Below are 26297 nucleotides of genomic sequence, written 5' to 3'. Positions count from 1 at the left end.
CGATTACATTCCAGAGACAACAAGTAAAAAAGTTATAATTATAAAAAATATCGCAGTACGCAACAGTTTTACGCACGCCTCTCCACCGCTACTGCAGGCGTACGAGTGAGCTGCGCGCTTTCTCCGTCCATTGATTTGGTAATGGGTATGAAGCTGGAGGTTTTGGGGGGAGGAGGATGCGAAGTTTACTATTCACAGACACGACCCGCGGTTGTCCAAGTGCGCGGCCAAAAGAGGAAACCTGCAGACGAATAAAAAACAGATACCTAATGTCTTCCAGGATGTTACGAGTGGAGATAAGCGTTGCATTCACTAAAATCTGTCTGGTTGTCTGGCTTATGCGTGTCAAAATAACATACTCGAGTTGACAACACAGGCTGAATAAACTTGCTTACCACAGGTCTTTTGAAGTTCTTCCTCAAGCAAAATTACTAGGCAACATGGAAATTTGAAGGCTGCTATTAGGGCCATTACCGACAACCCTACAAAAGAAAGGTAAGTTTTTTTGGTTACTGTTACTACAAACACTCCCAGGTGAGTAAATGTTATAATTTGACCGACCCATAGGCTAACAGACACTTTGAATCCATATTTATTATTTCTAGAGCTGATGAATGCAAGAGAATGAACTGCTAACTTCAAATATATTTTCTCTGTTACCATGTTTGTTTCTATGCTGCTGGTGCCAAACTTTCTATCCATCTCTCTATCATTAAGGTTAATTAATACCACTGACTCATTCAATATAGAATATGTGTTATTGCAAACTTTTGCAGTCTGGAATTGCTGCTATAGGCACAGCCATTTTCATATTTCAAATGAAGTTTCTGTAATTTTGAGAAATATTCAGCTACCTTAACACAGAATTATAATCCATATCATTTCATCTAAATATATTGTGAGACTCTTGATCATGAAATATGACAGTGATGCCAATATTGTTAAACTCCTGTCTAAGTAAAGTGTTATTTATATTATACTATTATTACATACCAAAATCGCTTGTTCCATGGGCTCTATTTGCTCATTGTCATTCATTCATTGTCTTTAGATTTAGCTGCAGACTGAAGACGGCGGAGTCCAGGGGCTGTGGCTGAGACTCAGAGCAAACAGCTGATGGAGAGGTCAAAGTTCACCTTCCCGCTCTGACCAGCGCTGCTCCACAAACAAAGGCCTTCATTGGGCACATGTGTGTTAATGACCCCTGCGCCCCGGGTCACTGCAGCCCTCAGCTCCGTCCTCAGACACTGAAAGAACCGCATCCAGAATGTACAGGCTTTAATTGGACCATTATGGGACCTGCTCTGAGTTAAAGGTGGATCAGCATTACCTTAGTTTTGGAGACAAAGGTTCTCTAAATGTCTGAGCTCCCATCACTGCCTTACCATTAAAAAAGCCAGTAAGCCAGGTTAAGGTTATGCAGTTAATTGAGATTCAGCCATTTTATTATCTATGATCAGCTCAGGGGTAGAGCAAAGTTCAGACCCTGAAAGAAGAAATGTAGGCTAACTATTTTTGCATGTCAACATGGTTAAAAGTCTTTATTATTCATGTTCATAAAAGTATAGCACCAAATTGCCCAGGTTTGTCATATATACAAACCTCTGACATTTTTGGGATATCTCAACTTGTAAAATAAAACCAATGAACACTGATCACTAGAAGTCCTATAACAGTTAAGCAAAAAGATAACTTGTGCAATGTGTGAATTGTTCTGACATACTAGGCATCGCGCATTGCATTTCTTAAAGGGCCATTTGTGTTATTTTCTATAAAGTTATAATGTTGTTTCCTCATCACAAACATACCTGGAGTTGTGTTTTGTTTCATTCACATGTTTAACACACAAACCCTGCATATTTAGGATGAGTTCTTCTCTCAAATAGAAAACACTCTGTTTCAACTTGTGATGTCATGTGGTATTCAAATACAGGAAGTGCTCCACAAACACCTTCACTAAAATCATTCGGATGATTTCAGCTCCAGAATTGCCTGTCTCTACTGAACTAAAAGTAAAATGTATCTGTTAACTTGAAAACAATTGCTACATAACATCGCAAGGTGGATCAGAGCATTTTGAGTTTTGGAGATGTAGACAGGATAATAAAGTGTTATTCAAATGTGAGTGAATGAATCAAAACACAACTCCAAGTATGGTTTTGATGAGGCAACAACATCATAACATGGCTTAAAGCTCACAAGAGTCAGTGTGTAATATAGGACCTTGAAATAGACAGAAAAAGGTTGAAGAAATAAAGTAAAATAGAAAAATTTGGTTAGACTCACCTCAGATGACCAGGCTTCTTGTTGAAACCTGATGGCTCTTCACAATCGCTCTGCATGGATGTTGTAATTCAATAAATTCCCTGTACTTTGCCTCCCTCTAGTGTGCACAAGCGGTATGGCATGGAGTCGACAATCTTTAAAAATAAGTAACCTAAACATGTGGGCGGGGTGAACAAACTTTGCCAAATTTGCACAAACAGGAAAATGTCACAGCCAGCAATTATTCAACTTTGACCTTTCTTTCTTACCACAGTTGTTTGTTTTTTCCGTTTAGGTAACATCGAGGCGCTCCCTTGAGGTCGCCCTTTGAACTTCACGTTGTGTAGCATGCAGTGGGTAGGAAAAACTGTACGCTGGACAACAATCTGCTCATCAAAAGTTGATTATAGTGAAGAAAGAAGTTTAATTTTATTTTTTTATTTCCTTATATTTTTATAAAGTATTTGGAACGGGAGATACATTTTTAAAAAGGAAGATAATTAGTATTCTTTATAACGATATAAATAGCTCTGACTGTGCCTTTAGGTCATGGAACTTGCAAAAGATTGAGAAAACAACGAGGTATTAGGCAAGGCTCTGGAAGCTCACCTTTGTTGTTCATAATGGTTGCAAAAATGCTCGCCATTTTAATAATTAAAAAAAAAAAAATAGTGATGTTTCTGAAATTAATGTCATGGGCAATTCATTCATCGTTAATCAGCTTGCTCATGACACTACCCTCTTTTTAAGAGATGAACAGCATATTTCCTTGGCACTACAAATCATTACTAACTTTTCTAAAGCCACAGGCCTACAATTGAATTTGAACAAATGCGAGCTATTTGCTTTAAAAGATCCTCCACTGCAATCCTTGTATATCAAGAGACAAACATATTTCAGACAAAGCAAATGTCTGTGAGAATGTTGAAAAATGTAAATGTACTTTAAACAGATGGCCACGAAGAGATCTAACAGTTTTTGGTAGGATACTATTGACCAAAATGGAGAGTCTCTCCAGATTAATTTACCGAACATATTCCCTCCCCATTTCAAACAGAATTATCAAATCAATCAATAGCATTCATTTTAACTTAATTTAGAGGAATAAATGTCATTACATAAGAAAATACGATCTAATAAACAATAACTTTTTTTTTTTTTTTTCCTGTTGTGCATTTGTTGTGTTTTGAGATGATCTTGTGTGGTGCCCGTTTGTTTGCATCTGGGGTTCTGAAGTGTTAATAAGATGTATTTAAAAAAATAAAAAATAAAAGCTCATCAAACCACAAGTGTGAGGTAAACGTATGCTCGGCTAGAAACATGTCGTCTGAAAAGGCAGCCAAAAGACCTGACACTATTCTGGGGACGGCAAGGCAGAAGAGGTGATCGGAGGCATGAAACCACCCAAAACTGGTGAGCTACACAAAGGGCTGCTGTGCTATGCTGAAGTCACCTGACTGTAGACAACAAAATGTTTCTGTAGGCTACTTCTTACTTGTTGTTCTACCTCCACATCCCTGACCACAACAACCCCATCCAGGACACACTCCGAGCCTGCAACGACCTGCACAAAGAGGTGAGGCACATCTAGCTTTTTATTATTTTATGTTTAGGATGTGCAAAACAAAAGCAAAAAAAAAAAAACAACGATCTCCTAATGATGACATTTACAAGCAGATACTTGCAGTTCTGATGTACTGAAATAATACTGTCAGTATCACCCCTACACCTACAGTATGTACAGTGTTTAGCAAGCAAAAGAATTGTCCTCATCATCCACTTGATCTTTATCTTTTACAAAAATATGTAACTTCTGAGATTTTCAATTCCTTGTTTTTTTTCTTCTCACTATATTCAATTAAAAATCATTATAGAGTTAATGCTACCATAATTTATATATAATCTATTATGCACAATTTTTTGAATAACTGTTTGTCTGCAATGAGATACAAGCTAATGCTATTCAGAATCTAACTGCTTAATGTTAAGTTAAACATTTCAAAGGGGAAATTCAAGGAGCTCGGCCTGTCGAACTATGCTTCTTGGGAAGTGGCTGAAATTGTGAGCATCTGTAAACACAACAACTGGATTGTTCCCACAGTGTATCAGGTGAGTGTTGTATTTTTTAGGACTACAATGGACTAAAAAAGGTGGGTAGTGGAAGAAGCTCACCATAATATGACCCAAATTCTCTGTTCTAACCAACTACTGTATTTATTTTAGGGGATGTACAATGCAACAAAAAGGCAGGTGGAGACTGAGCTATTTCCATGTCTCAGATACTTTGGCATCAGTTTCTATGCTTACCTCTTGCAGGTAACACACATGAATACTGTATAGAAGAGGTCAATTTGATGATAATAATTCCACAATACCACTATTTGTATTGCATTTATTGTTTTCTTATCTCTTGTCAGGTGGACTTCTAACAGGTAAATATCACTATGAAGATAAGAACGGGTTTCTTGGGAACAGTTGGGCAGCAGCGTACAGGGACAGGTGGGATAGCTAAAATAATAATATAAATATTGTGTTTTTTTGTAATTATAAGTGAAAGTTAATATTATGTGTTGCGCAGATATTGGAAGCAGAGTCAGGTCGAGGCCATAACTCAGGTGCTGAAGACTTTAGAGGAGGTTTATAGAGCAGACAAACCCAGTCTGACATCTGCAGCCATGAGATGGATGTACCACCATTCAAAACTGAAGGTACTTCAATGTTTTAATGTGTAGCATTTATCTGCATCAGAGCTATCCATAAGACTATTGCAATCATCAGTTTATCAGTTAGTAGTGATTTAGCAGTAGGCACTTGTTTTTATGTACATTTAAATTAATTGAAAAAAAATATGAGCAAAATAATGTTATTGCACCCTTCTACATTGTACAAATCTCCATGATTTATATGAATTCTGGTGAATAGTAAATTCACTCAGCAATTAATTAATGAGCACACTTACCAAGAGCAATGTACACATGCTTATATGTAAATTTACGTTGTTCTAACATAAAGTCTTAATTAGTCTTTCTAAAAAAAAAAAAAAAAATGCCTTTGTATTGTATACCCTAACCTGATGAACCTGCCTTTTTTATTCCAGGGAGATTTAGGATGATGTTGCCTCAGAGTTGATTTACACTTGGGCCCATTGTACCACACTATGATCTGGCCATGGATGGATAACCAGCTGAAGCAGATTAGGATTGGATACACTAAATCTTGAAACTAGATACTCACTTGAACAGGTAGCAATTACAAAAAAATAAGAATTAATTACAGAATATGACTGGATCTAATGGTATGTATAAGGCCATGCTATACTATTAAAGAAACAACTAGCATTCAGTGTGTGAAGTTACATTATATTGTCAGTCAAGCCTGGAGACCTTCTTGCTATGAGACTACCACCCCTTCAGAAAATTTGTTCATTGACATCATAATAAATGTTCTCTTCATGTCATTTCTTATCTTTTTTCTAAGCTTTTATACAGTTACACAGCATTTTACAGCCACCATGCCTGCACAAGACGTACAGAGGGGGGTGCAGACGATGCTGAGAGGAGCTGTCAGGTGCAGACAGTATAACATGTGTAAAGAGTTACCCGAGCTGTGGTTACAGTAAAGTATCATATGATGTTTGACTTCGGTATTGTAAAGACTCTAGGGGAATTAATTCACACATGTTTAACACAAAAACCCTGCATATTTTGGCTGGGTTTTTCTCTCTAACAAAAAACACTCTGTTTCACCTTGAGATGTTGTGGTATTCTAATACAGGAAGTGCTCCACTGTGTTTTTAAACTCAAGTTCAAACTCCTTCACTAAAATCATTCGGATGATTTCAGCCCCACAATTGCCAGTTTCTACTGAACTAAAGGTAGAATATACCCGTTAACTTGAAAACTACCACAACACGACATCAGAAGGTGGAACAGAGCATTTTGAGCTTTGGAGATGTAGACAGGCTAGTACAGTGTTACTCAAATGTATGTGAATGAATCAAAACACAACTCTTTAAGTACAGTTTTGATGAGGTAACAACAGTTTAACATGGCTTATCAAGAGTCAGTGTGTAATATAGGACCTTTGAATACACAGCAAATTCAAGAGAGTTAATTCAACTTGTATATTGTTAATTTTAACATTTTTACCATGTCATATGGGGTCCTGTGACAAAGTGGTCACAGGTCCCTATAAGGACGTTGGAGGAGTCGTGGAGCGTCACGGCTAACGGCTGCCTTGAGTTCAGCGTCTGGCCACCAGGAGCTGTCATCAGGAGCTTTGGAGTGCTTGGTGCTCAACTGTAGCTGTGTGCAGTTGGAGTGATCGGAGCAACTTTGAAGGAGCTTTGGTCAGTGTTGGAGTTCCCGAAACCCGCTGTGGGTAAGGTACCAGCTCGAAGTGTGGCAGTACTGGTGATGGTCTGCTGGTGAGACTGGGGGCCGTATGGAACTGAACTTTTTCGAGAAGAAGGTACTGTCATTGGAGAAGATGGCTTGATACAAGAGGAGTTTTGGACACTTTGAAGTAGCCTACTGTCTCATTGGGAAAGAGTGTTTAGTATGTTCAAATTATTGTGTTACCTGGATGTAAAAATGATGAACTTCCTGTCCCGTGACCCTTTGAGTAACGGTTTTAGAGGGGGGGTGTGTGACAAAGTGGGCCTTTGTCTTATTTTAAACTCACCTTAATTTATGTTAACATTTTGATTTTGGAAAGACACCTTTTGCTTTGCTTTACTGGAATTGTTACTCACCTGGGGGAGGTACTTCCTCCTGGGCGGAGTATAAAAGGCAAGCAGGTGTCACTAATTAGGGGAAGACTTCTGTGTAGGTATTTGGTGTTTTGCTTTGAGTTACTTATTTTTGTCTATTTGTATTTTTGTTGGTTAAACCCAGAAGTCTGTTTTTTAAAATAAATTTTGTCTGCGTAAGACACCTTTTTTTTGTGTCATCTGCCTCCTACTTTGACCACTTTGGCCAGCTTCCCCACAGGTCCATAATAAAATTTGTTAAAACTGCACTTTCCAAAATGTAGAAGGCTCAACACTGATTAAGATTAGATTTTTTTACACTAGTGTATAGTGAAAAACTAATAACTCTATATTGCTATGTTTTAACACTTGAAGTAGAAATAGTGTAGAGTGTTCTTCATGTTACACTATTCAATAATAACTCTTTCTTCACTAAATACAGTGTAAATGCTGTAGTCATTCTAGTTCATAATCCCTTTTACAAATGTAAAATAATGAAAACCACCACAAAATTCCATTTCAAATTCCAATTACCACTACTTAGCACATATATAATTCAATTAATCAATTCTGAAATTATTGGTGAGGTTACATTTCAGTTTGAAATTTAACCATTTCATGACATACCTGCAAATCTCTGATGAGATGGTTAATGGCTTGAGCCTTCATCTTTTCACTGTAGCCTTTAGGAGCTGGGGATGCATGTGAACCAGCAGCAAGACACTCACCCTAAAGAAAACACAAAAAAAAGAATGTATCATTACTCTTTTTGACTAAAGGTCAATAGCATGTTAAGACATTGTATTGGGTAAGACATCATACCTTAAGATATTTTATTTTTACAGAATACTACAAACCTTTTAATTGAAATAATTTTAATAATTCTCCACTTGGTACAATATCCTTCCTCAACACACCACATAAAAGAGTTTTTGGGTCTGACTGACCCGTCCCAAGAGAGCGGGAAGGGAAAAAAAAAATCTTCAGGTCAATGTGACCCCAAGGCGCTCTAAAACCATGTAAAAACAATGAAATAAACGTAGGAGACCTTATTTTACCACCAACATGTTTGTATTTATCACTTGAAATAGCTCATAAATATCTCATAAATAGTTCACAAGTGTCCTAAATCATCGTGTTACATACACTGAGTGTAGGGCAGGTCTGTCACAGGGATTACAATGACCTAATGTATTATGACCCAATACATTTACTTGCATCACTATTTAGAGATATTGTACTTTCTTCCCACTGTGAAAATACCAGACATGAATATTATTTCATGTTCATCCTCGCAAATGCATTAACTTCAAGTGACAAATTATGTATTGTTCAGTTACTTTTAACTTAAGTTACATGAGGAGTAGTTTCCCCAAATACTTTAACACATTTTTTGGACTTCTACTTTTTATTTAGACTTGAGAATTTTTTTTTTTTTTTTTAAGTAACGTTACTCTTAATTTAGTACAATTTGTTTACCCAATTTTCATGGACATCAAGGACAGCAGCGTTGACTGTCACAGGTAAGTTCGTTAGCTTACTACTACTCAATACTACTACTAGCATTAGACCAAATATATTTAGTATTTTTATGAATTAAATTAACTGCGGAGTGTCCTAAAAAGGTTGAGTAATCTGACCCGGGGCATGTGAGAGCTCAGGTGGTTGGACTTGAGGCTCGATGAGTTCAGGTTCTGCTGAAAAACAAACGCTATTAGCTGTTAGCTTTGCGCTGTTAGCTTAGCTTCGGACGGTGAAATGTGGCTTCTCTCTCGTAGCTCACCCGCTGGAAACGTTACAAAAGTCCAACACTGATGTAGTGTAATATTCTAAATATAGATTTTCTAAGTGTTTCACGTTAACACTGTGAATCATCAGCTACTTATTTTACTCTATAGCACTGTCAAAGTTGAAATAACGCTTGACTATGTTGTAACATATCTGGATTTTCACCGTGAATTTAACACTTTTGAATTTACTGTGTAGACAGAAAAAGGTTGGAAAAAAATAAAATAAGTAAACTTGGTTAGGGTCACCTCAGATCCAGGCTTCTTGTTACAACTTCCTCACAAGCGCTCTGCGTGGAGGTAATAATGCATTAAATTCCCTGTACTTTGCCTCCCTCTAGCGTGCACAAAGCATGGAGTCAACAATCTTTAAAAATAAGTAACCTAAACATGTGGGCTGCTCTCCACATGAAAGGGGGTGAACAAACTTTGCCAAATCTGCACAAACAGGAACATGTCACAACCAACAATCATTCAACTTTGACCTTTACGAAAAAACGCATTTGTTACACGTTTCTTACCACAGTTCTTCGTTTTTCTCCGGTTAGGTAACATCGAGGCGCTCCCTTGAGGTCGCCCTTTGAACTTCACGTTGTGTAGCATGCAGTGGGTAGGAAAAACTGTGCGCTGGACACTAAGGAACAATAATCTGCTCATCAAACCACAAGTGTTCGTAAACGTGTGCACGGCTAGAAACATGTCGACTGAAGAGGCAGCCAAAAGACCCATCACTTTACTGGGGACGATGGCGTTTGGCGGCCGAGCTAACGCAGAGCAGAGCCGGGAGATGGTGCAGGCTTTCCTGGGCAGGGGGCACAGCCGAGTGGACACAGCGTTCATGTACGTGGACGGCAAGTCAGAAGAGGTGATCGGAGGCATGAAACTACCCAAAACTGGTGAGTTACACAGAAGACTGCTGTGCTATGCTAAAGTCACCTGATTCTAGACAAAAAAAATAATACCTGAGAATGTTTCTGCAGGCTACTTCTGAGATCATTCCATACACTGCAAAAAAAAAAAAAAAAAACTTGGCCAGAATTTAAGATATGAACACTTTAATCTATCTTAAAATAAAGTATCTCTTGACTAAAATTAAATCCCAAGAATTAAAATCTTAGCCAGATCAGAGAAATTTGCAGTGTACAGGTCCAGTCTGATATTTTATTAATTTTAGAACTTATTTGAGTTCGCTCTAAGTATGATTACTGCATTTGTACCACACAGGAGTAGGGTACCCAGTTAATGATCCATTCACATTTTTTCATAGTGTCTGACTGGAGTAATGACTGGAGTAGATTAAGCATCTGTCTCTGCAACTATGGATCTTAAACAGGGTTTACAAGTTGACAGGGGAGTGGACTGTTACTTAGTTGACTCCATAGATTTATTAAAATAACAGATATACAATAACTTTAGTTTCAGTATTGGAAATTTAGTAATCTATGCTATAGGCACATAATAACATATAGGACTAGTCAATTGCCAATTAAGTTACTTAGACAAAATTTTTACTTGCTTATTTATAAACGTAAATACAACACAACTTGCATAACAGATTAACCCTCCTGTCCAAGATGCTAGCTTTTGAGAGGTGCCTCCAGGTTCCACAATGTTTCCTTGAAGAATTGGTCGAATGCAAGTTTTGAATTTCCCTCTAGTTTAATAATAGAATGTTTGAAAAGAAATGGACATCCTGAAACATCTTAAATCTGCAAGCTGGGTCCAAATTTCAAGTCAAAGTAACACAATTTTAACTCCTTGCTATATGTCTATAAGTCTGCTCTTGAGAATATAACAATTATGTGTGATATGTGCGTTTCATATATGTGTAATGTGCACTCATTATTTACTATTCACTTTACATTTTGTCCTGTGCAGTGAGTCTAGCCACCAAAGCAAACCCGTGGGATGGTAAGACACTGAAGCCAGAGAGTGTTCGTGCTCAGTTGGAGACGTCGCTCCAGAGACTGCAGGCCGACTGTGTGGACCTGTTCTACCTCCACGCCCCCGACCACAACAACCCCATCCAGGACACACTCCGAGCCTGCAATGACCTGCACAAAGAGGTGAGGCATACAGCAAGTGTGAATATAAATGATAATCTAGATTTTATCTAGCTTTTTATTATTTCATGTTTACGGCATGCAAAACAAAAAACAAACCTATCCACTTCAAACATGACATTTACAAGCAGACGGTTGCAGTTCTGATGTACTGAAATAATACTGTCAACTTCACCTCTACACCTACATTATATACAGTGTTTAGCAAGCAAAAGAATTGTCCTCATCATCCACTTTATCTTTACCTTTTACAAAAATATGTAACTTCTGAGATTTTCTTCTCATTATATTCAATTAAAAATCATTATAGTGTTATTGCTACCATAATTTATATATAATCTATTGTGCACAATTTTTGAACAACTGTCTGCAATGAGATACAAGCTAATGCTGTTCAGAATCTAACTCCTTAATGTTAAGTTAAACATACGCTGCATTTCAAAGGGGAAATTCAAGGAGCTCGGCCTGTCGAACTATGCTTCTTGGGAAGTGGCTGAAATTGTGAGCATCTGTAAACACAACAACTGGATTGTTCCCACAGTGTATCAGGTGAGTGTTGTGTTTTTTAAGACTATAGTTGACTAAAACAGTGTTGGTTTAACTAAAGATATGTCTTTTGCATCCATTAGTTAACTAAAGGAGGGTGGTGGAAAAAGCTTACCATAATCTGACCCAAACTGCACTCACAAGAAAACAAGATCATAGTTAAACAAGATCATAGTTAAACAAGCTTAAGTCACTCAGTCCTGCTCATAGTTCAGAATAGCTTTGTTTGAGAAATGGGCAGAGACTGAGCACGTCTCTGAGCATAATTTTTTACTAAGCAAGGTTTCAGGATAGCAAGGTACATTTTATTTATATGTTACTTATTCTCCATTCTAACTAACTACTGAATTTATTTTAGGGGATGTACAATGCAACAACAAGGCAGGTGGAAACTGAGCTATTTCCATGTCTCAGATACTTTGGCATGAGTTTCTATGCTTATAATCCTCTTGCAGGTAACACACATGAATACAGTATAGGAGAGGTCAATTTGATGATAATAATGCCACAATGCCACTATTTGAATTGCATTTATTGTTTTCTTATCTCTTGTCAGGTGGACTTCTAACAGGTAAATATCACTATGAAGATAAGGACGCCTCTCAGCCTGAAGGACGATTCTTTGGGAACAGTTGGGCAGCAGCGTACAGGGACAGGTGGGATAGCTAAAATAATAATATAAATATTGTTTTTTGTCATTATAAGTAAAAGTTAATATTATGCGTTGCGCAGATATTGGAAGCAGAGTCAGTTCGATGCCATAACTCAGGTGCTGAAGACTTTAGAGGAGGTTTATGGAGCAGACAAACCAAGTCTGACATCTGCAGCCATGAGATGGATGTACCACCATTCAAAACTGAAGGTACTTTAATGTTTTAATGTGTAGCATTTACATGCGTCAGAGCTATCCATAAGACTATTGCAATCATCAGTTTATCAATTAGTAGTTATTTAGGAGTAAGCACTTGTCTTTATGTACATTTAAATTAGTTGGAAAAATATGGGCAAAGTAATGTTATTACTCCCATAAAGTCTTAACAAGTCTTTGTAAAAAAAAAAAAAAAAAAAAGCCTTTGTATTGTATACCCCAATCACATGAACCTGCCTTTTTTATTCCAGGGAGATTTAGGAGATGGCGTGATCATTGGGATGTCCAACATGGAGCAGCTGAAGCAGAACTTGGACGCAGCTGAAGAGGGACCTCTGGATGAACGCGTGGTCTCTGCTTTTAATGAGGCTTGGAACAGAGTCGCCCATGAGTGCCCCAACTATTTCCGCTGACACTCTCCACAACTAGAGCCTTGTGATATAAACCGCCAATAAGACTGTATTAAAGAAATCCTACAGATTTTTTTTTTTAGATATTCCAAGCAAGTTCTAGTTTGTGAATTCTGTGAAGTTTGACAATTGCAATAAAACCTATTGGGTTTGATTCAAGAATCCCATAGAGAATAAGCTTGAGCTACTAGGGCCCACGACTAACACCAAGTCCAGATTTGATAACACTTATGTGTTTTACTAATGTTACACCATAGTTAATTACAATGATTCGTGTTTTCCAAGACACGAGTAATAAAGTCCTATATTTTCTGAAGAACTGCCTCTTTATTTTGTGAGATTTACATAATTTAATGAAATTCTATTCACATTTCTCTGTTAATGGAGAGATTTGTCTTGAGCATCAAGGGCAAGACAAATTGGGGACAAATAATGTGAAAAAAATATTTGGAAAAAAAAGAAAGCATTGAAAACATTATAAGAAGATCATTTTAAACACTTGTTTACTGATCCACACATCAGTACAAATAAAAAATTCATGATAAACAGCAGTTTATCTCAACTGTAAATTGGCAAGTTTTGTACAAACTTTGAAAGGGGAAGAGAATAGTCTGGTCATATTCAATGTAATGTCCATAAACAGCGGCCAGGCGGATCAAACAAAACCAGACAATAACAGTCTCTGCAGAGGTCTCACTCTGCATCATCTTCATCCTCATCATCCTCTTCGTTCTCCTGAACTGACTCTTCCTCTGCACCAAAGCTCTCAAATTCACCCGTCTCAGAGTTCCACATGCATTTGATCTGCACCTTAAACTCAGCCATTTCAATGCCAAACAGTTTCTGAAAATGAAAACAAGACATCTTAGTCAAATCTAGCAATAATAGTGATATCCAGGTGAGTGACCTACTAATACAACAACAACATTTGTTAAAGATATGCCTTGTCCAGTACGCAACAGTATGTAACGCCAAATAGGCTTACCAGTATCCGTGCTTGCTCTGGCGTTAATACATCCCCCTCTTTGCATACTTCATGATCCTTCAGTAGTGTCACCACCCCTGGAATATAAAACAATTAGAGATATGTACTTCATGCAAAGAATAAAGCAATAACAGAATGTTTTGTATACCTTTTTTCAGAGCAGTGGGGAGTCCCAGTTGTCTTAGCTGTGGCTCCATTGAGTGAGTGAACTGTTCCAGAGGCCCCTCATCAAGAGTTACATCCATCTGAGCTTGGTTTCCTGCCCGTGCAAAATCTGTCTCTTTAAAATGACTGAAATACCTGAGAAGGATAAACAAAAACACTAATAAAAAACTAAAAGTGCTTTATTGTTACTGAAGATTAAGTTAATACTTACTCCTGCACTTCTTCTTTAGTTTTATTTGTGAATAGCACACCCACTTCTCCTCGTAAATGCTTTGTCACCTGAGATGTCATAATGATAATGAGATAATAGTTTTAGATTTATCAGTATTAAAATACAACTACACTTGGGAAAATGTTTGGATGAACTTACCTTATGCAAATTATCTTTATACTCATCTGTATCTCTTTTGCCCAGAGCAACCATCATTACTTTGTTTTTGCCAAAGAAGAACCTGTATAAAATGACATTTAGGAGCGGGTTAAAACATCTATTTGTAAAGAAACTGAGAAAGAATAAGATTCTAGTCTACTGTGCCATTTACCTGCTGTGCTTCCACGCTGTTCGCACGTCTTTTAATTTGTTATTTCTCATATTGGCAACAGAAAATATGAAGAGGTTTCTGTATGTATCTGCACATTTTCTTAGCTGCAAAATTAAATAAATAATAAATGTGTAATAAATAATTGCAATCATAGTGCTTGTCACACACACAACCTTGTACTTTCATTGACATTGATATTAATGGAATTGTAACTTACCTCTTCTATAAGCTTCTGTTTTAACTCCAGACCCTTCTTGGCTGTTTTTGTTAAAGAAACTAGGGGGGGAAAAAACACATTTAATTAGCTATATGAAAAAGTAATGGATGACAACCAGCAAATTTGGCTAACGCTAGCTTCTCGCACGTTTCAAATCTTTTCAAATGTTACGAACACATTTTAGGTGAATCAGTCTATCGCATACCCTAAACATGACCAAATACGTATATAAGTCAATATGATATTGTTTATTACTTACTTTTCTTATCCCTCTTTGATTTCGGCATGGCTTTCCCTCACGATGCTACAGCAGCACACGTGAAACCGAAGGACCCCAAATGTTTCTGGTAGATGTGCTGTCCCAGTTCTGCCTGAAATAAAAAAAAAAAAAAAAAAAAAAAAAAAAAAAAAAAAATAATATATATATATATATATATATATATATATATATATATATATATATATATATATATATATATATATATATATATAGCCAAGGCAAAGCATTATAGCACTATTATGTTATCTTGTAGTACTAAAACAAACGCTTTAAATTCTTACACCGAAGATTGTTTTTAGACTCTCAGACTACTAGCCTATTCCTCAGATTCTCAGATTAACCACAAGAGGGCAGCAAATTATTGGAATTCATTGAATCAACAGGCTCCTGGGCTGTACTTTTTCTGAGACAGTTGTGAACTCAAGATTTTTAGCCAAGAAAAACATTAATAATTAACAGTCAGCAGTTGCTATACTGTTTAGAGAATTTTATTGAAGAAATATGTCTAAAACTTTTTTTTTTCCTTATTGGCTATCCTAGGTGTTTGGTTATTGCTTTATCATTACTTTATTACAGAACCGGATTAAGATTGCTGCTTTGGAGAAACAGTGTGCAGACCTAAGCCTAAACAGATAGATTTCCAGACCAAACATTTAAATAGGCAATAGTACATCTGTTATTTAAAAATGAGAGAAAATAGGATAATATGTCTAATAGGCAACGTTTTAATACACTAATAATATAAATTATTAAACTTATTAAGTCATTGCGCTTATTGTATTATAAGATGTAATTTGTTTAACTGTCCTAGATTGTGTTGTTGGTTACAGTGGTTGACTTGATTTAATCATGTAGCCTACTAACCAGTAACTAATGGCAGGCGGATGTGTTGGGTACATTGACTGGATTTCCCTGGAGAGATAGACAGGCAGGAGAAGGAGGGCGGGGCCTGGAGAGGTGATAGTGCCGAGTTTAGCACTTCGCAACATGATCCGAGTCGTGCACCACTAGCACCAACCCAAGAGCAGCAGCGGAGAGGAGAGAGAGGGGCCGGGCTGTGCGCTACTGCATCCTGCCATACCACCGCGGCACATGGGACCATACACAAGGCACCACGCTAGAAGAGGATAACGAAGCCATGTTTACGTGAGGTGTCGCCTATATGAAGAGGTGTAGCTTCAACATATAGCGTCCAAATAAAGCAGGACTAGAGAGATGAGGTGTTTGAGGAGCACAGACGCTGCTACTCATCACTGCGGGCTGCGTCAAACTCCTGGCGCTTTTAGATGATGTCGCCTCTTTTTGGACCGTAAGGGATTTTTGTAATTTTGCGAAATTTTAATGCTACAATGTGACAGTGACACAGCATGGGACAGAGATGGTAACCTCGCCTCATTTTTCAGCATTGTAAGCAGGAGCAGTGATATGAGAATTGCGCTGCATAGATAAGTTTGAGTTGGGTTATTTTTGGGATGTTTTCTTCCGACATGAATGCGCTTTTCTATCCGGACACTGGTGCACCTGCTCCGGTATGCACTCTGCCCGGTGGCTCACACTCGCAGGCAGTGACCAGCGCCTTGAGGAACGACTTGGGCTCCAATATTCACGTTCTGAAAACTCTAAACTTGCGATTTCGCTGCTTTCTTGCCAAAGTTCATGAACTGGAAAGACGAAATAAACTTTTGGAGACACAGCTACAGCAGGCTCAGCACAGGCAGCAGTACCGGGCACTTTACGCGCGGGATGTGGCGGTGCAAACGGATGGGCCAGAGTCCCGGATGCCCGGTACCATATGGAGTTTTACCCACGTCCGGAGGCAAGGGGAGCGGTTCGAGACGGTGCACGGGCCCGGGGTAACGTGGACACATCCGGATGGAGTAGGGGTCCAGATAGACACCATTACGCCTGAAGTGAGGGCTCTGTACAACGTCCTGGCCAAAGTCAAGAGGGAGAGGGATGAGTACAAGAGAAGGTGAGTTCTAAATCTGTAACGACTAAACAGTGTCTTGCAATATTGATGAAACTGAGAGGCAAGTAAATGTATAGACTGCAACAATTAGCAAGCAATTCAGCCTACAGTTGTATACTTAACCTAGAAAGTTGTGTACCTAACCTTAAACTTTGCATACCTATACTAAGTACCAAATACCAAACATTAAGATTTCTAGAGTCAGAATCTTAAGCCAAAAGGTACATTTCCTACCTCAAATTAACAATAGACTGGTAAGGTAAACCAAGCATAAAACTGCAGTAAAACAGCATTCAAATTAATAAAGGACCCAAATATGTGTAGCCTGCAGATACAAGAAAAATATGTATATTAATCCATAGCAAAGGACTCTCTATATACTTATTACGCTATTCCAGTACATGGTGTCATAGCTTAAGAACATATTGGAAGATTGCCCTGTACCATGGCTCCACCAGTATGTATGTAATCCAATTTAATAGTAAAGATAATGGCCAGGGTGGAGTGGCAATTACATTGGTGTAGCTAGTTGTCGATGTAAAACTGTTTGCGTTTGTGAACTGTAGGTGTATCTTCTAATTAGATTGAAATGAGGAAAGATTGACTGAAGGATCAACTTCCTGACCTACTATATGAATGGAGTGTGTCATGATGAATGACTTGGCAATGGTATGAAAACATGGATGTCTAGGATGTCTTATTCAAACACACAATTTGACTGGCAACATTTTTAAGTTTAATTGTTATACCTTCAATAGTGACATCTTGTATACATATAATCTGTACTTGATTTAAAGATCTTATATTACACCACATTTCCTCTTGTGAGCTTTAAACCATGTTAGAATGTTGTCACCTCATGAAAAACATACTTGGAGTTGTGTTTCGTTTCTATTTTTGTTTCCTTTATCATTAGTCTGTCTACATCTGCAAAGCTTTGAAAATGCTCTGTTCCACCTTGTGATGTCCTGTAGTTAACAGTTACCTTTTACCTTAAGTTCAGCAGAGACTGGCAATACTAGGGCTGACATCATTGAAATGATTGTGGTGAGTTTAAAAACAGTGGAAGCACTTCCTGTAATACTACAGGACATCACAAGGTGGAACAGTGTTTTCAGTTTCAGAGAAGAGCTCAGCCTAAATATGCAGGGTTTGTGTGTTAAACATATGAATGAAACATAATGTAACTCCAGGTATGTTTGTGATGAGGAAACAACATTATAACACAGATCAGAAAATAGTGTTATATGGACCCTTTAATTAATTAAGTGAATGTGCAATTTTGACGCAATGCTTTTTAAATTTTGATGTCATTAGTTTCCTGGTCTCCTTTGCTTATTGCAGCATTAGTTACTATTCTGGTCTTTACTTCTCTGCCTCATAATGGTGATGTCATTGAGCTGATGCCACTGAGTCTGGGCATGTCTCTAAAGAGTCTGCCTAACACTAGACTTTATCAATGGTCACTCCAATTTACACTGTCTATGGAGAGTTTAAGGGTTGCGTCATTCATTCATTGATTCTACCAGTCTACAAGAACACAAGAAGTTGTTCAAATATTACATTATATTGAGGATGTGATCAATAGGTCATTTTCACAGTTTATTTAGCATATCAGTTTTCAGTTGTCATAATTCACTGTGCCACTATCCGCTCACAGTTCTTAAAAGGTCATTGAGTGCATCCTGCAATGGTACATCTCTTTAGTAAAACAATGAAGGTATTTAACACTGGTCATTTAACATATTTACATGCAGGACCTGGTCATTTTGCATTTTATTTTTTGAAATAAAGATGGAACAGATAGCCAAATAGCATACAAATGAAAGTCATATTATGTAAGCAATAGAATATATAAGTCAGATAGTGGCAGACTGGTTTGTATAGATACTGTTGGTTCAGTTTTTGGGATAGGCAAACAATCTTTCTGTATTTGAGTTTGCATGTGTGGAATAATTGGTTGAAGATATGTTAACTGTATTACAAAATTTTGCCTAGATTCAGAGATCAGTAATCAGTGATAAAACTAGAAAGCAGATGAACAAATATCTCTACAAACCAAGTCCCCTTTTCCCTCCTTAAACCCTAGCTGGGACATTTTATCCATCAGTGACACTAAACTGTATTTATTAGAGATAGAAGACTCGTAAATCTTTTTGTGGGAAAAGTGCCAGACATGACACAAATCACACATTTTTCACACATGTTTTGTATGAGCAACATCCCAGTGATAATTGAGCCATAACCTCCCAGTCGCCCCTCAGCCTGCGTCAGTGCAAGTTACCAGAATCCATCTTTATCACCCTCTGTTGGGAAATCCCACTGACTGCTTCACATTGTTCGGTCTGGTCATATTTGGCTTTATAGTCATAGAGTTATACATTTTCCTTGGAATGGACAGTAAATTGGTGCTATAGCGTGAGGGATTTTCCACCTTCCATATATTTGCTGATATTGGCTTTATGTTTACGCAATCATCATTTAACAGTACACATAATAATAATATACACATGCATTTTGTTCCTTTTTTCCAAAAAATTGTGAATCAATATTGGATAAAAGTATGAAAAAAAATCCATCAAATCAAATTCCATCTTGTTTATTTGATAGGAACAGATACAACAAACATAGATTTGCATGTAGTTATCTAATGCAGGTGGTCACAGAGTTTATAGCCAAGGCTAATAATCTTTCCATTTCTCTTGTGTTTTGCTTATTAATCCAATAGAGGAGAGAGCGTCCCTGTCTGACCCATACAGACTGTACTCCCTTTGGCTTGCTACCGATCGGATACTTTGCCAAATGACCGGCTAGCTACTCCTCATTGTGGTGGTGATTTAAACCGGCAGGCATTTTAACTGTCTGCTCCCCCATTTCCACTATGACCAATGCGCTTGTGTGGAGAATGCACTGAGTCACTGACGCTGAATGTGTGTGAGAAACGGGATATCCTGTCCAGTCATGCCCCCCTGATGTAGCAGAGCCCCCTCCCCTCGTGTCCTTTTTTGGGCGTTTCAGCGCAGGGGGAGGATTGGCATGTGGGACAGGTGCCAAATTAAACACGACTGTTTGTGGATGATCTAAAATGCTCTGAACTCATTTAGATTCCAAGTTAAGTCTGTTTGTTTTTGTGTTTTTTTTGGTTTTAGGATTCTACTTTGTAAAAAATATGTCTGGAGTATAAAAAGAATGGTCACTATTTAGGCTTGGTCAATATTGGTGAAAATGGGTCACAAAAATCTTTCTGGAATATCCTGATGACAATATTCAGATGAAATGTGCTAAATGAACCTGTACATATCATGACAGTGTAGTAATCACTTGTTTCAAAGATTACACACATGTTTGTTTTTATATATTAATTTTATTTTATAGTTTTTAATTTTAAACACACTATTTACTCAATAGACCTATTCTAATGTTGTACATCTCAGACAAACAAACAAAAAACTGCTATTTAAATTTTTTACACTTTACAGTCATATTATTTAAATATGGGCAATTTAAAGTGAGCATGCAACCAAATTTTGTTCAGTTTGGCTGTGTGAATTCTTTTTGAGTTCATATGAGGTAGAAAGTAGATCTGGCTCAGCCACACTGTGGTTAATTTAATTTGGCAAAATACAAAGGAAAATCTAAACCAACAAAGATGTTGGTAATAAAGTGAAGTGCCAGTAAGTCAACTTGTCAAGAACAGTGAGCAACCATTGAAATGCAGTGGGACTTTTCTACTGATCTTAAGCCATGGTTAGAAGAGACTGGCTGAATGATTGGCCTATTAGCATGTTTTATTTTTTTTGCAGCTTTAGTCAGTAATCAATCCATGTCTTGTAGGGTGTAAACAATTTACAAATTCTTATTCATTGACAAAGCTAGTAACATGTGGACTGCATGGGTGTTATGGAAGCTTGAACAGTGGGAATTCCTATGTAGGATCCCATATTTGGATACCGGTAGTATATTTATTTACAAGAAACAGGGACAGTATTTGTTTACATTTTTCCTGAGGTGACCCCATTTACCTCTACAGCATGCGCTGTAATGTCGTTTTAACCAGGATCGGAGGACACAGACTTGGCCTGCTTTATTGGTCCATAAACCTGATAATCAATCTCTATCTGTTCCCTCGGAGCAGGAGTAGGATAATTGCATCAGTGTTGAGTTTCCTGTGCTGTGTTTTTTTCTGTCCAAATTCTCTTTACTATACTCACATTGTAGGCATTCAAACAACAGCAGTCTACAGGGACCACAGATTGTTGTGATTTTTATACCAATTTTTATTTCACACTAAGTAATTACTGAAAACTTGAATGCACTGTCCATTCATTCTTCTGCATATCTAGTGCCAGGTCACAGAGGCAGCAGTCTAAGCAAGGATTCCCAGACTTCCTTCACCCTAGACACTTCCTCCAGCTTCCTCCTCTGGTGGGACCCCAAGGGATTCCCAGGTCAACCGAGAGACTGGCCTGGGAACGCCCATTCCCATAGAAAGATGTGATTCATGGATTTCAGACAAACAGTTCCTTCCTGATTTTAAGGATTGTGTGAGGACCTTTCCTTATTCAGAATTCATTGAATTGCTTAATTGCTATGACCACAATGGACACTTGTCATAGTTTGAAACCCATGAATTGCTGCGCTGGAATGCTCCACAGTATGGCATTAAACATACAGTATATATCTAGCATTTATTCCGTTACAGATTTTTTTGTTGCTTAAAATTACCTGTCAAGAATCTGCATTTTTACAGTAAGCGTTCTCACCTCTCCACAGACCTGATCTCTGACTTGACCCAGTGGCGCCTCGTACTGTGGAATATTTTAAACAAAGTAATAACATCCCCACAGAGATAAGCAAGTGGCAATCTCTCCACGAGTAAAGTTACAAAGCATACCTTCAAATAATTGTAATTCCCTCAAAAGACAGATACACAAATATAGTGTGACATTTAGAGTATTATCACTGTATAATTCATTAATCTTGACATCCCCACTCCACAGCAGACATTCTTATAGCCTCTTCATATGGGCCCTTCCTGTGTCTGCCTCTCGTCCTGCTTTAAATGCACGCTGCTTTGTGAGACCAGTGCACAGAGGCCTCACTGGTCGATTGATTTATTAAAGCTCTCCCATTGTGGACAGTCTAAAGATGGATCACCAGATGGTCATGTTCTGATGCTGCCTCTTCAGATTTGTGAGCTGGTATTTTAGTTATATCTGACATTGCAATTCAGAGGTCAGGCCCCAAAAGTAGGTCATATTTCTTTGGAGTTATAAAAATGTTAACTTGCGAATAGAAATATTCCAATTTTACTGATATTCACGCAAATACAATTAAATTCTTAATTCATTTTCACTCTTGTGAGCTTTAAGCCTTATTAGAATGTGTATACTTCCCCAAAAACATACCTAGAGTTGTTTTTTGTTGAGTAATCCTATTGTGTTTTGTTGAGTAATCCTATTGTTAGTCTGTCTACTCAAAATGCGCTTTCCAACCTTGTGATGTCATCAATTAGTAGTTTTCAAGTTAACAGCTACCGTTAGTTCAGTGGAGATTGGCCATTCCAGGGCTGAAATCAACCAGATGATTCTAGTGAAGGTGTATGGAGTTTAAAAATTTGTTTGGGAGAAGACATCAGCCTAAAAGTGCAGCATTTGTGTGTTAAACATCAGTGAATGAAACAAAACACAACTCCAGGTATGTTTGTGATGAGGAAACAACATTATAACAGAGATCAAAAAATAGCTTAAAATGGGCCCTTTAATAGAGACCCATTGCTTCTTTGAGTGACCTGTATTAATCACTGTTGAGCTGTACAATATAGTGCAATTGTATAACCTAAACACATACAGTATGCATGGAAAAAAGTGAGAAAATACTGAACATCTTTGAGCCATGTGGAGATGCACAAACACATTTTCTGATCAAATCAAGAACTCTCTGTTATGTCACGTAAGCTGCTGCCGTATTGTAATTCAATCAGATGTTCTTCTTGTAAACATCTTGTGGCTCTCGTCATAAAATCTTGCTGAATGAACATTAAATGGACATAAACCTCACATTGCCCTAGTGATCGGAGATTTCTGGTCATTTCAATCATTGCTTTGTGACTAGTCCATGTCTGTGATCAAACTTATCTAACCTAAACCTAAACCTAACTAACCTGAAACTGAACTAGGACTAAATCGATAGTATAAGAGTGCAAATGCTTAATCAAGCATAGAGCTCAGGATATAACATCAAAAAAGTCAATTACCATGGTAACCCATTATGTTTTTTGGCAGCAGTGCAAAACGCCTATAAAGATACATTACAACCTTAACAAACAAAAAAAAAACTGTGTAAAAACGAGCTGTGGAAAACTACCCAATAAGCTGCTGGGTCACTCCTAAAGGGCCCATATTATGCTATTTTCTAATCTATGTTCGAATGTTGTTTCCCCATCAAAGACATAGTATTTGGAGTTGTGTTTTATTCACAGAAACCCTGCATATTTAGGGTGAGTCCTTGTCTCCAACAGAAAACACCTTGTGATGTCATGTGGTAATACAGGAGGTGCTCCGCTGTGTTTCTAAACTCCATACACCTTCACTAGAATCATTTGGAGGATTTCAGCGCAAGAATTTCCACTCTCTAAATGACAGCTTCATGACATCACAAGGTGTAACAGAGCATTTTGAGCATTTTTGGAGATATAGACGAATTTATAATGAAGGGTTACTCAAATATGTGTGAATGAAATGTACTATAGGACCTTTAAATAATTAGTCTATAGTGATCTTAAAATTGGTTTAACAGTAGGCTAACTGAATATTGTCATGATGATTGCTTCATAAACACTGTTGTACTTGTCCTGCCCTCTGACCGTGTTAACTGTAATTACTCATCTTTGGTACATCAACGTAAAATGTCTCACATGGACCTCAGTCTGTGCGTGTCCGTAAATACCACTGGTCTGTGAGACTGGTTAAAGGTCATTAACAGTGGTCTGACAGTGATGAACGCTTAACACTCAGCTGGTAAAGCCATGTTACATATTTAAAATGTTAGTAATGTATGCATAGCTTTAGAGTATATGGTGTGATACAACAAAAGCAAGACAGTATGCAAAAGGATACAGGAAGAGCTCATTGACAGTGACGTAAATATATTGCTCTAATACTCCTACCTGAATCTAAAATGACATATATTGACATAATATTTGGTTTCTTGTCAATGTAATGAGCAATTTTTGTTGAAAGAAATCCCAGCAATGTGACGTGGGGTCCCTTGACAGTGCCCAGTTTGTCAAAGTACTGTTATATTGTACTGTTAAAACTACTCCATATATTTAATTCACAATTGTCCATTAAGATTCACAGTCACTAATTGTCTAATTGTTGGTCATGGTTTGATTCCAGATTAATCCAGATGTAGGTCTGGTCATGTTCTAGTCCTGGTCTAGTCCTGCTTTCGTTCTGGACTTACTGGGTTTAGTCCTTATTTTGATGTGGTGTGTGTGTGTGTATGTGTATGTGATTGCCCTCTAAAAGTGTTCCAGACAAAGTTTAATTGTATTTACAGTGTGATACTCAGCTCCGGTACAGCGTTCATCATAGTCATCACATGTGGTGTAATTTTCTCACATTGTAGCACCCTAAAGTGCTAGCACAGACAAAATAATTCAAATCATGATTATGCCTCATTTAACTGCAGTGCTTACTCCAGTGTTTTAAATTGTATAAACTCAACATTTTAAGTGCACCTAGATGATTTCTTTCACTGCAGCTCCTCTGTCTCCCCCTCTGACTGTGTGTGGAGACAATAGTGATCAGGGCAGGATGGGGGCCTCCTGGGCATGTTCTCCTACATGAATAATTCACCTCCAGCTGAATTTAGTCGTGTGTGGATCAATGCATCGAGGAAATCTGTGGCACAGGCACTTTTCCGACACTTTGATCCTCCCTCTTGTGCTTAACGGAGGTGAAAGCCTGGATTAAGCTCCTCATAGACCTGGTATAGTGGAACATAGATTTAACTTTATAAATAACTTACTATTTACAGTGCATTTAATTTGGGCTACACTGTATAACTTTTTGGATGAGGGCTCTGTCACCTTCTTGCATGGAGATGCCAGCACTTTGCTGGAATATTCCACAGTATGGCATTTAACTCCTGCATTCCTGCATTTGTTAATGTGCCGTGATGATAAAAATGCTACCTTGAAAAACATGCATTCTGATTGTGCCTGGGATTGCAACCCCATAGATCTGGTCTGTAAATTGACCTGGTCTCCTGCTTGTCACCATTGAGATGATAGGTTTAATCTACTTCATACTGTGACACATTCAAGGCAAAACTGGACAAGCAGGTGATAGACCCTCCACCAGAAAAGTGGTGGAGGGTTAAGTTTTAAAATCAGGATTCTGTTCAAACATGTTTCTTAACATATACATCAAGGTTAGCAGCATAACATACTTTGTTGTTGTTGTTACAAAAGATATGAATATTCTATACATACTCACAGCATGTGCTTGAACAGTTGAAATAAGCACTTTTGATTGAAGTGTGACAGTTATAATTGGTTCTTTCTAATGAAGAGATGCATGTGCGCTTTAAAACTATATGTGTCTGATTGTCTTTGACCTGCCCTGTCTAATCCTGCCTGTTGTTGTATTCAGGGAGGGATTTTCTTTAAGCTCTGCCCAGGGCCCTGCGCCACATTTTGGCACGCAACTGCTGCAGTGCACTATGGGACATCACTGGAGGACTACTGAGCCCCAGGATTATAGGCAGCATTGCTGCTCAGTCACCTCTTCTTCCTGTCTATATGTGCTCCTACTGAATTCATACGATTATAATGATTTAGGCTGGTATGAATGGCTGGGCCTCGATTTGGATTTACTGTAAAAACTACTATCTTTTGTTGTCAGCAAGTGATGCCTGATTAAGTAATGGGGTGTTGAAAAAATTAAAATAATATTCTATGGCCTTTGCTAGATAGATAATGGGTTGTTTATAAATGGACTGGCATTTGAAAGGCCATCAGGATTGTGAACCTTCATTCTATTAGCAGGTGTTTTTAGTGCAAAGAAAACACCTTGAAAAAGATGCATTCTTCCTGTGAGTAAGATCACCTTTCCACAGATCTGACCTGTAACTTGTTTGTCTCCATGGAGATAGATCTGATTGTTGAACCCCTGTGACCCTAACCCTTGGGACAACGGATGGAAATTAGCCTTAGGCTACAATCTGGTGTGTTTACATTCATGTTGTCATTTTTGTCTATTAACATGCTCTGTCCCAATCAAATAAATAAATAAAAATAAATAAACAAAAGTTTTGTCCTGTAAACTGCCTGTTTAATTCCTTAGTGGATTTGTTCAATGTGGCTCAGAGCCTTATATAATCCTGGCAGGTTTCTTATGTTTCATATGTTTATTGTGAGTGTCCTTAAGATATATTAATAAC

The 26297-nt window shown here is 37.8% G+C and overlaps 4 protein-coding genes across 4 annotated transcripts in view; 3 read left to right on the top strand and 1 right to left on the bottom strand.

Moving 5' to 3' along the window:
* The first annotated feature begins 3585 nt into the window (after positions 1-3585).
* Positions 3586-5377, top strand: LOC110168429 (aflatoxin B1 aldehyde reductase member 3-like). Its single transcript, XM_055160333.1, has 7 exons — positions 3586-3633; positions 3749-3841; positions 4270-4374; positions 4489-4573; positions 4671-4764; positions 4844-4973; positions 5363-5377. Exons 1-7 carry the CDS (start codon positions 3586-3588, stop codon positions 5375-5377), a joined length of 570 nt encoding a protein of 189 aa, XP_055016308.1.
* Positions 5378-9326: 3949 nt separating this feature from the next.
* On the top strand, positions 9327-13008 carry akr7a3 (aldo-keto reductase family 7, member A3 (aflatoxin aldehyde reductase)). The gene is made up of 7 exons (XM_020933793.2): positions 9327-9698; positions 10681-10868; positions 11310-11414; positions 11770-11866; positions 11968-12067; positions 12144-12273; positions 12531-13008. Exons 1-7 carry the CDS (start codon positions 9404-9406, stop codon positions 12690-12692), a joined length of 1077 nt encoding a protein of 358 aa, XP_020789452.1. The 5' UTR covers positions 9327-9403; the 3' UTR covers positions 12693-13008.
* A 167-nt stretch (positions 13009-13175) lies between these two features.
* On the bottom strand, positions 13176-14958 carry mrto4 (MRT4 homolog, ribosome maturation factor). The gene is made up of 8 exons (XM_020933893.2): positions 14858-14958; positions 14599-14657; positions 14382-14485; positions 14210-14291; positions 14051-14118; positions 13823-13974; positions 13675-13751; positions 13176-13532 (listed from the first exon to the last, which is right to left on the bottom strand). The coding sequence occupies exons 1-8, from the start codon at positions 14883-14885 to the stop codon at positions 13383-13385; spliced, it is 720 nt and encodes a 239-aa protein (XP_020789552.2). The 5' UTR covers positions 14886-14958; the 3' UTR covers positions 13176-13382.
* Positions 14959-15888: 930 nt separating this feature from the next.
* iffo2b (intermediate filament family orphan 2b) overlaps positions 15889-26297 on the top strand; it is a 42193-nt gene continuing 31784 nt past the window's right edge. Inside the window, exon 1 of the mRNA XM_055160563.1 lies at positions 15889-16850. Coding sequence (XP_055016538.1) covers positions 16351-16850 — 500 coding nt within the window. The 5' untranslated portion in view covers positions 15889-16350. The remainder of the gene's footprint in view (positions 16851-26297) is intronic.

The sequence above is a fragment of the Boleophthalmus pectinirostris genome, unplaced genomic scaffold (genome assembly GCF_026225935.1).
Source record: "Boleophthalmus pectinirostris isolate CB_2022bp ecotype Guang Dong unplaced genomic scaffold, ASM2622593v1 HiC_scaffold_3, whole genome shotgun sequence".
Lineage (NCBI taxonomy): Eukaryota > Metazoa > Chordata > Actinopteri > Gobiiformes > Gobiidae > Boleophthalmus > Boleophthalmus pectinirostris.
This window is presented reverse-complemented; position numbering and strand designations above follow the sequence as displayed.

Excerpts from the sequence above, each read along its gene's own strand:
- LOC110168429 (XM_055160333.1), top strand. The coding sequence starts at position 3,586 with ATGTCGTCTGAAAAGGCAGCCAAAAGACCTGACACTATTCTGGGGACG. Across the intron at positions 4,574-4,670 it reads CATCAGTTTCTATGCTTACC|ATCTCTTGTCAGGTGGACTT; the intron begins TCTTGCAGGTAA and ends TATTGTTTTCTT. Across the intron at positions 4,765-4,843 it reads GCAGCAGCGTACAGGGACAG|ATATTGGAAGCAGAGTCAGG; the intron begins GTGGGATAGCTA and ends TGTGTTGCGCAG.
- akr7a3 (XM_020933793.2), top strand. The coding sequence starts at position 9,404 with ATGCAGTGGGTAGGAAAAACTGTGCGCTGGACACTAAGGAACAATAAT. Across the intron at positions 10,869-11,309 it reads GCAATGACCTGCACAAAGAG|GGGAAATTCAAGGAGCTCGG; the intron begins GTGAGGCATACA and ends TGCATTTCAAAG. Across the intron at positions 11,415-11,769 it reads TTGTTCCCACAGTGTATCAG|GGGATGTACAATGCAACAAC; the intron begins GTGAGTGTTGTG and ends AATTTATTTTAG.
- mrto4 (XM_020933893.2), bottom strand. The coding sequence starts at position 14,885 with ATGCCGAAATCAAAGAGGGATAAGAAAA. Across the intron at positions 14,486-14,598 it reads AACAGAAGCTTATAGAAGAG|CTAAGAAAATGTGCAGATAC; the intron begins GTAAGTTACAAT and ends TTAATTTTGCAG. Across the intron at positions 13,752-13,822 it reads CCCCACTGCTCTGAAAAAAG|GGGTGGTGACACTACTGAAG; the intron begins GTATACAAAACA and ends TTTATATTCCAG.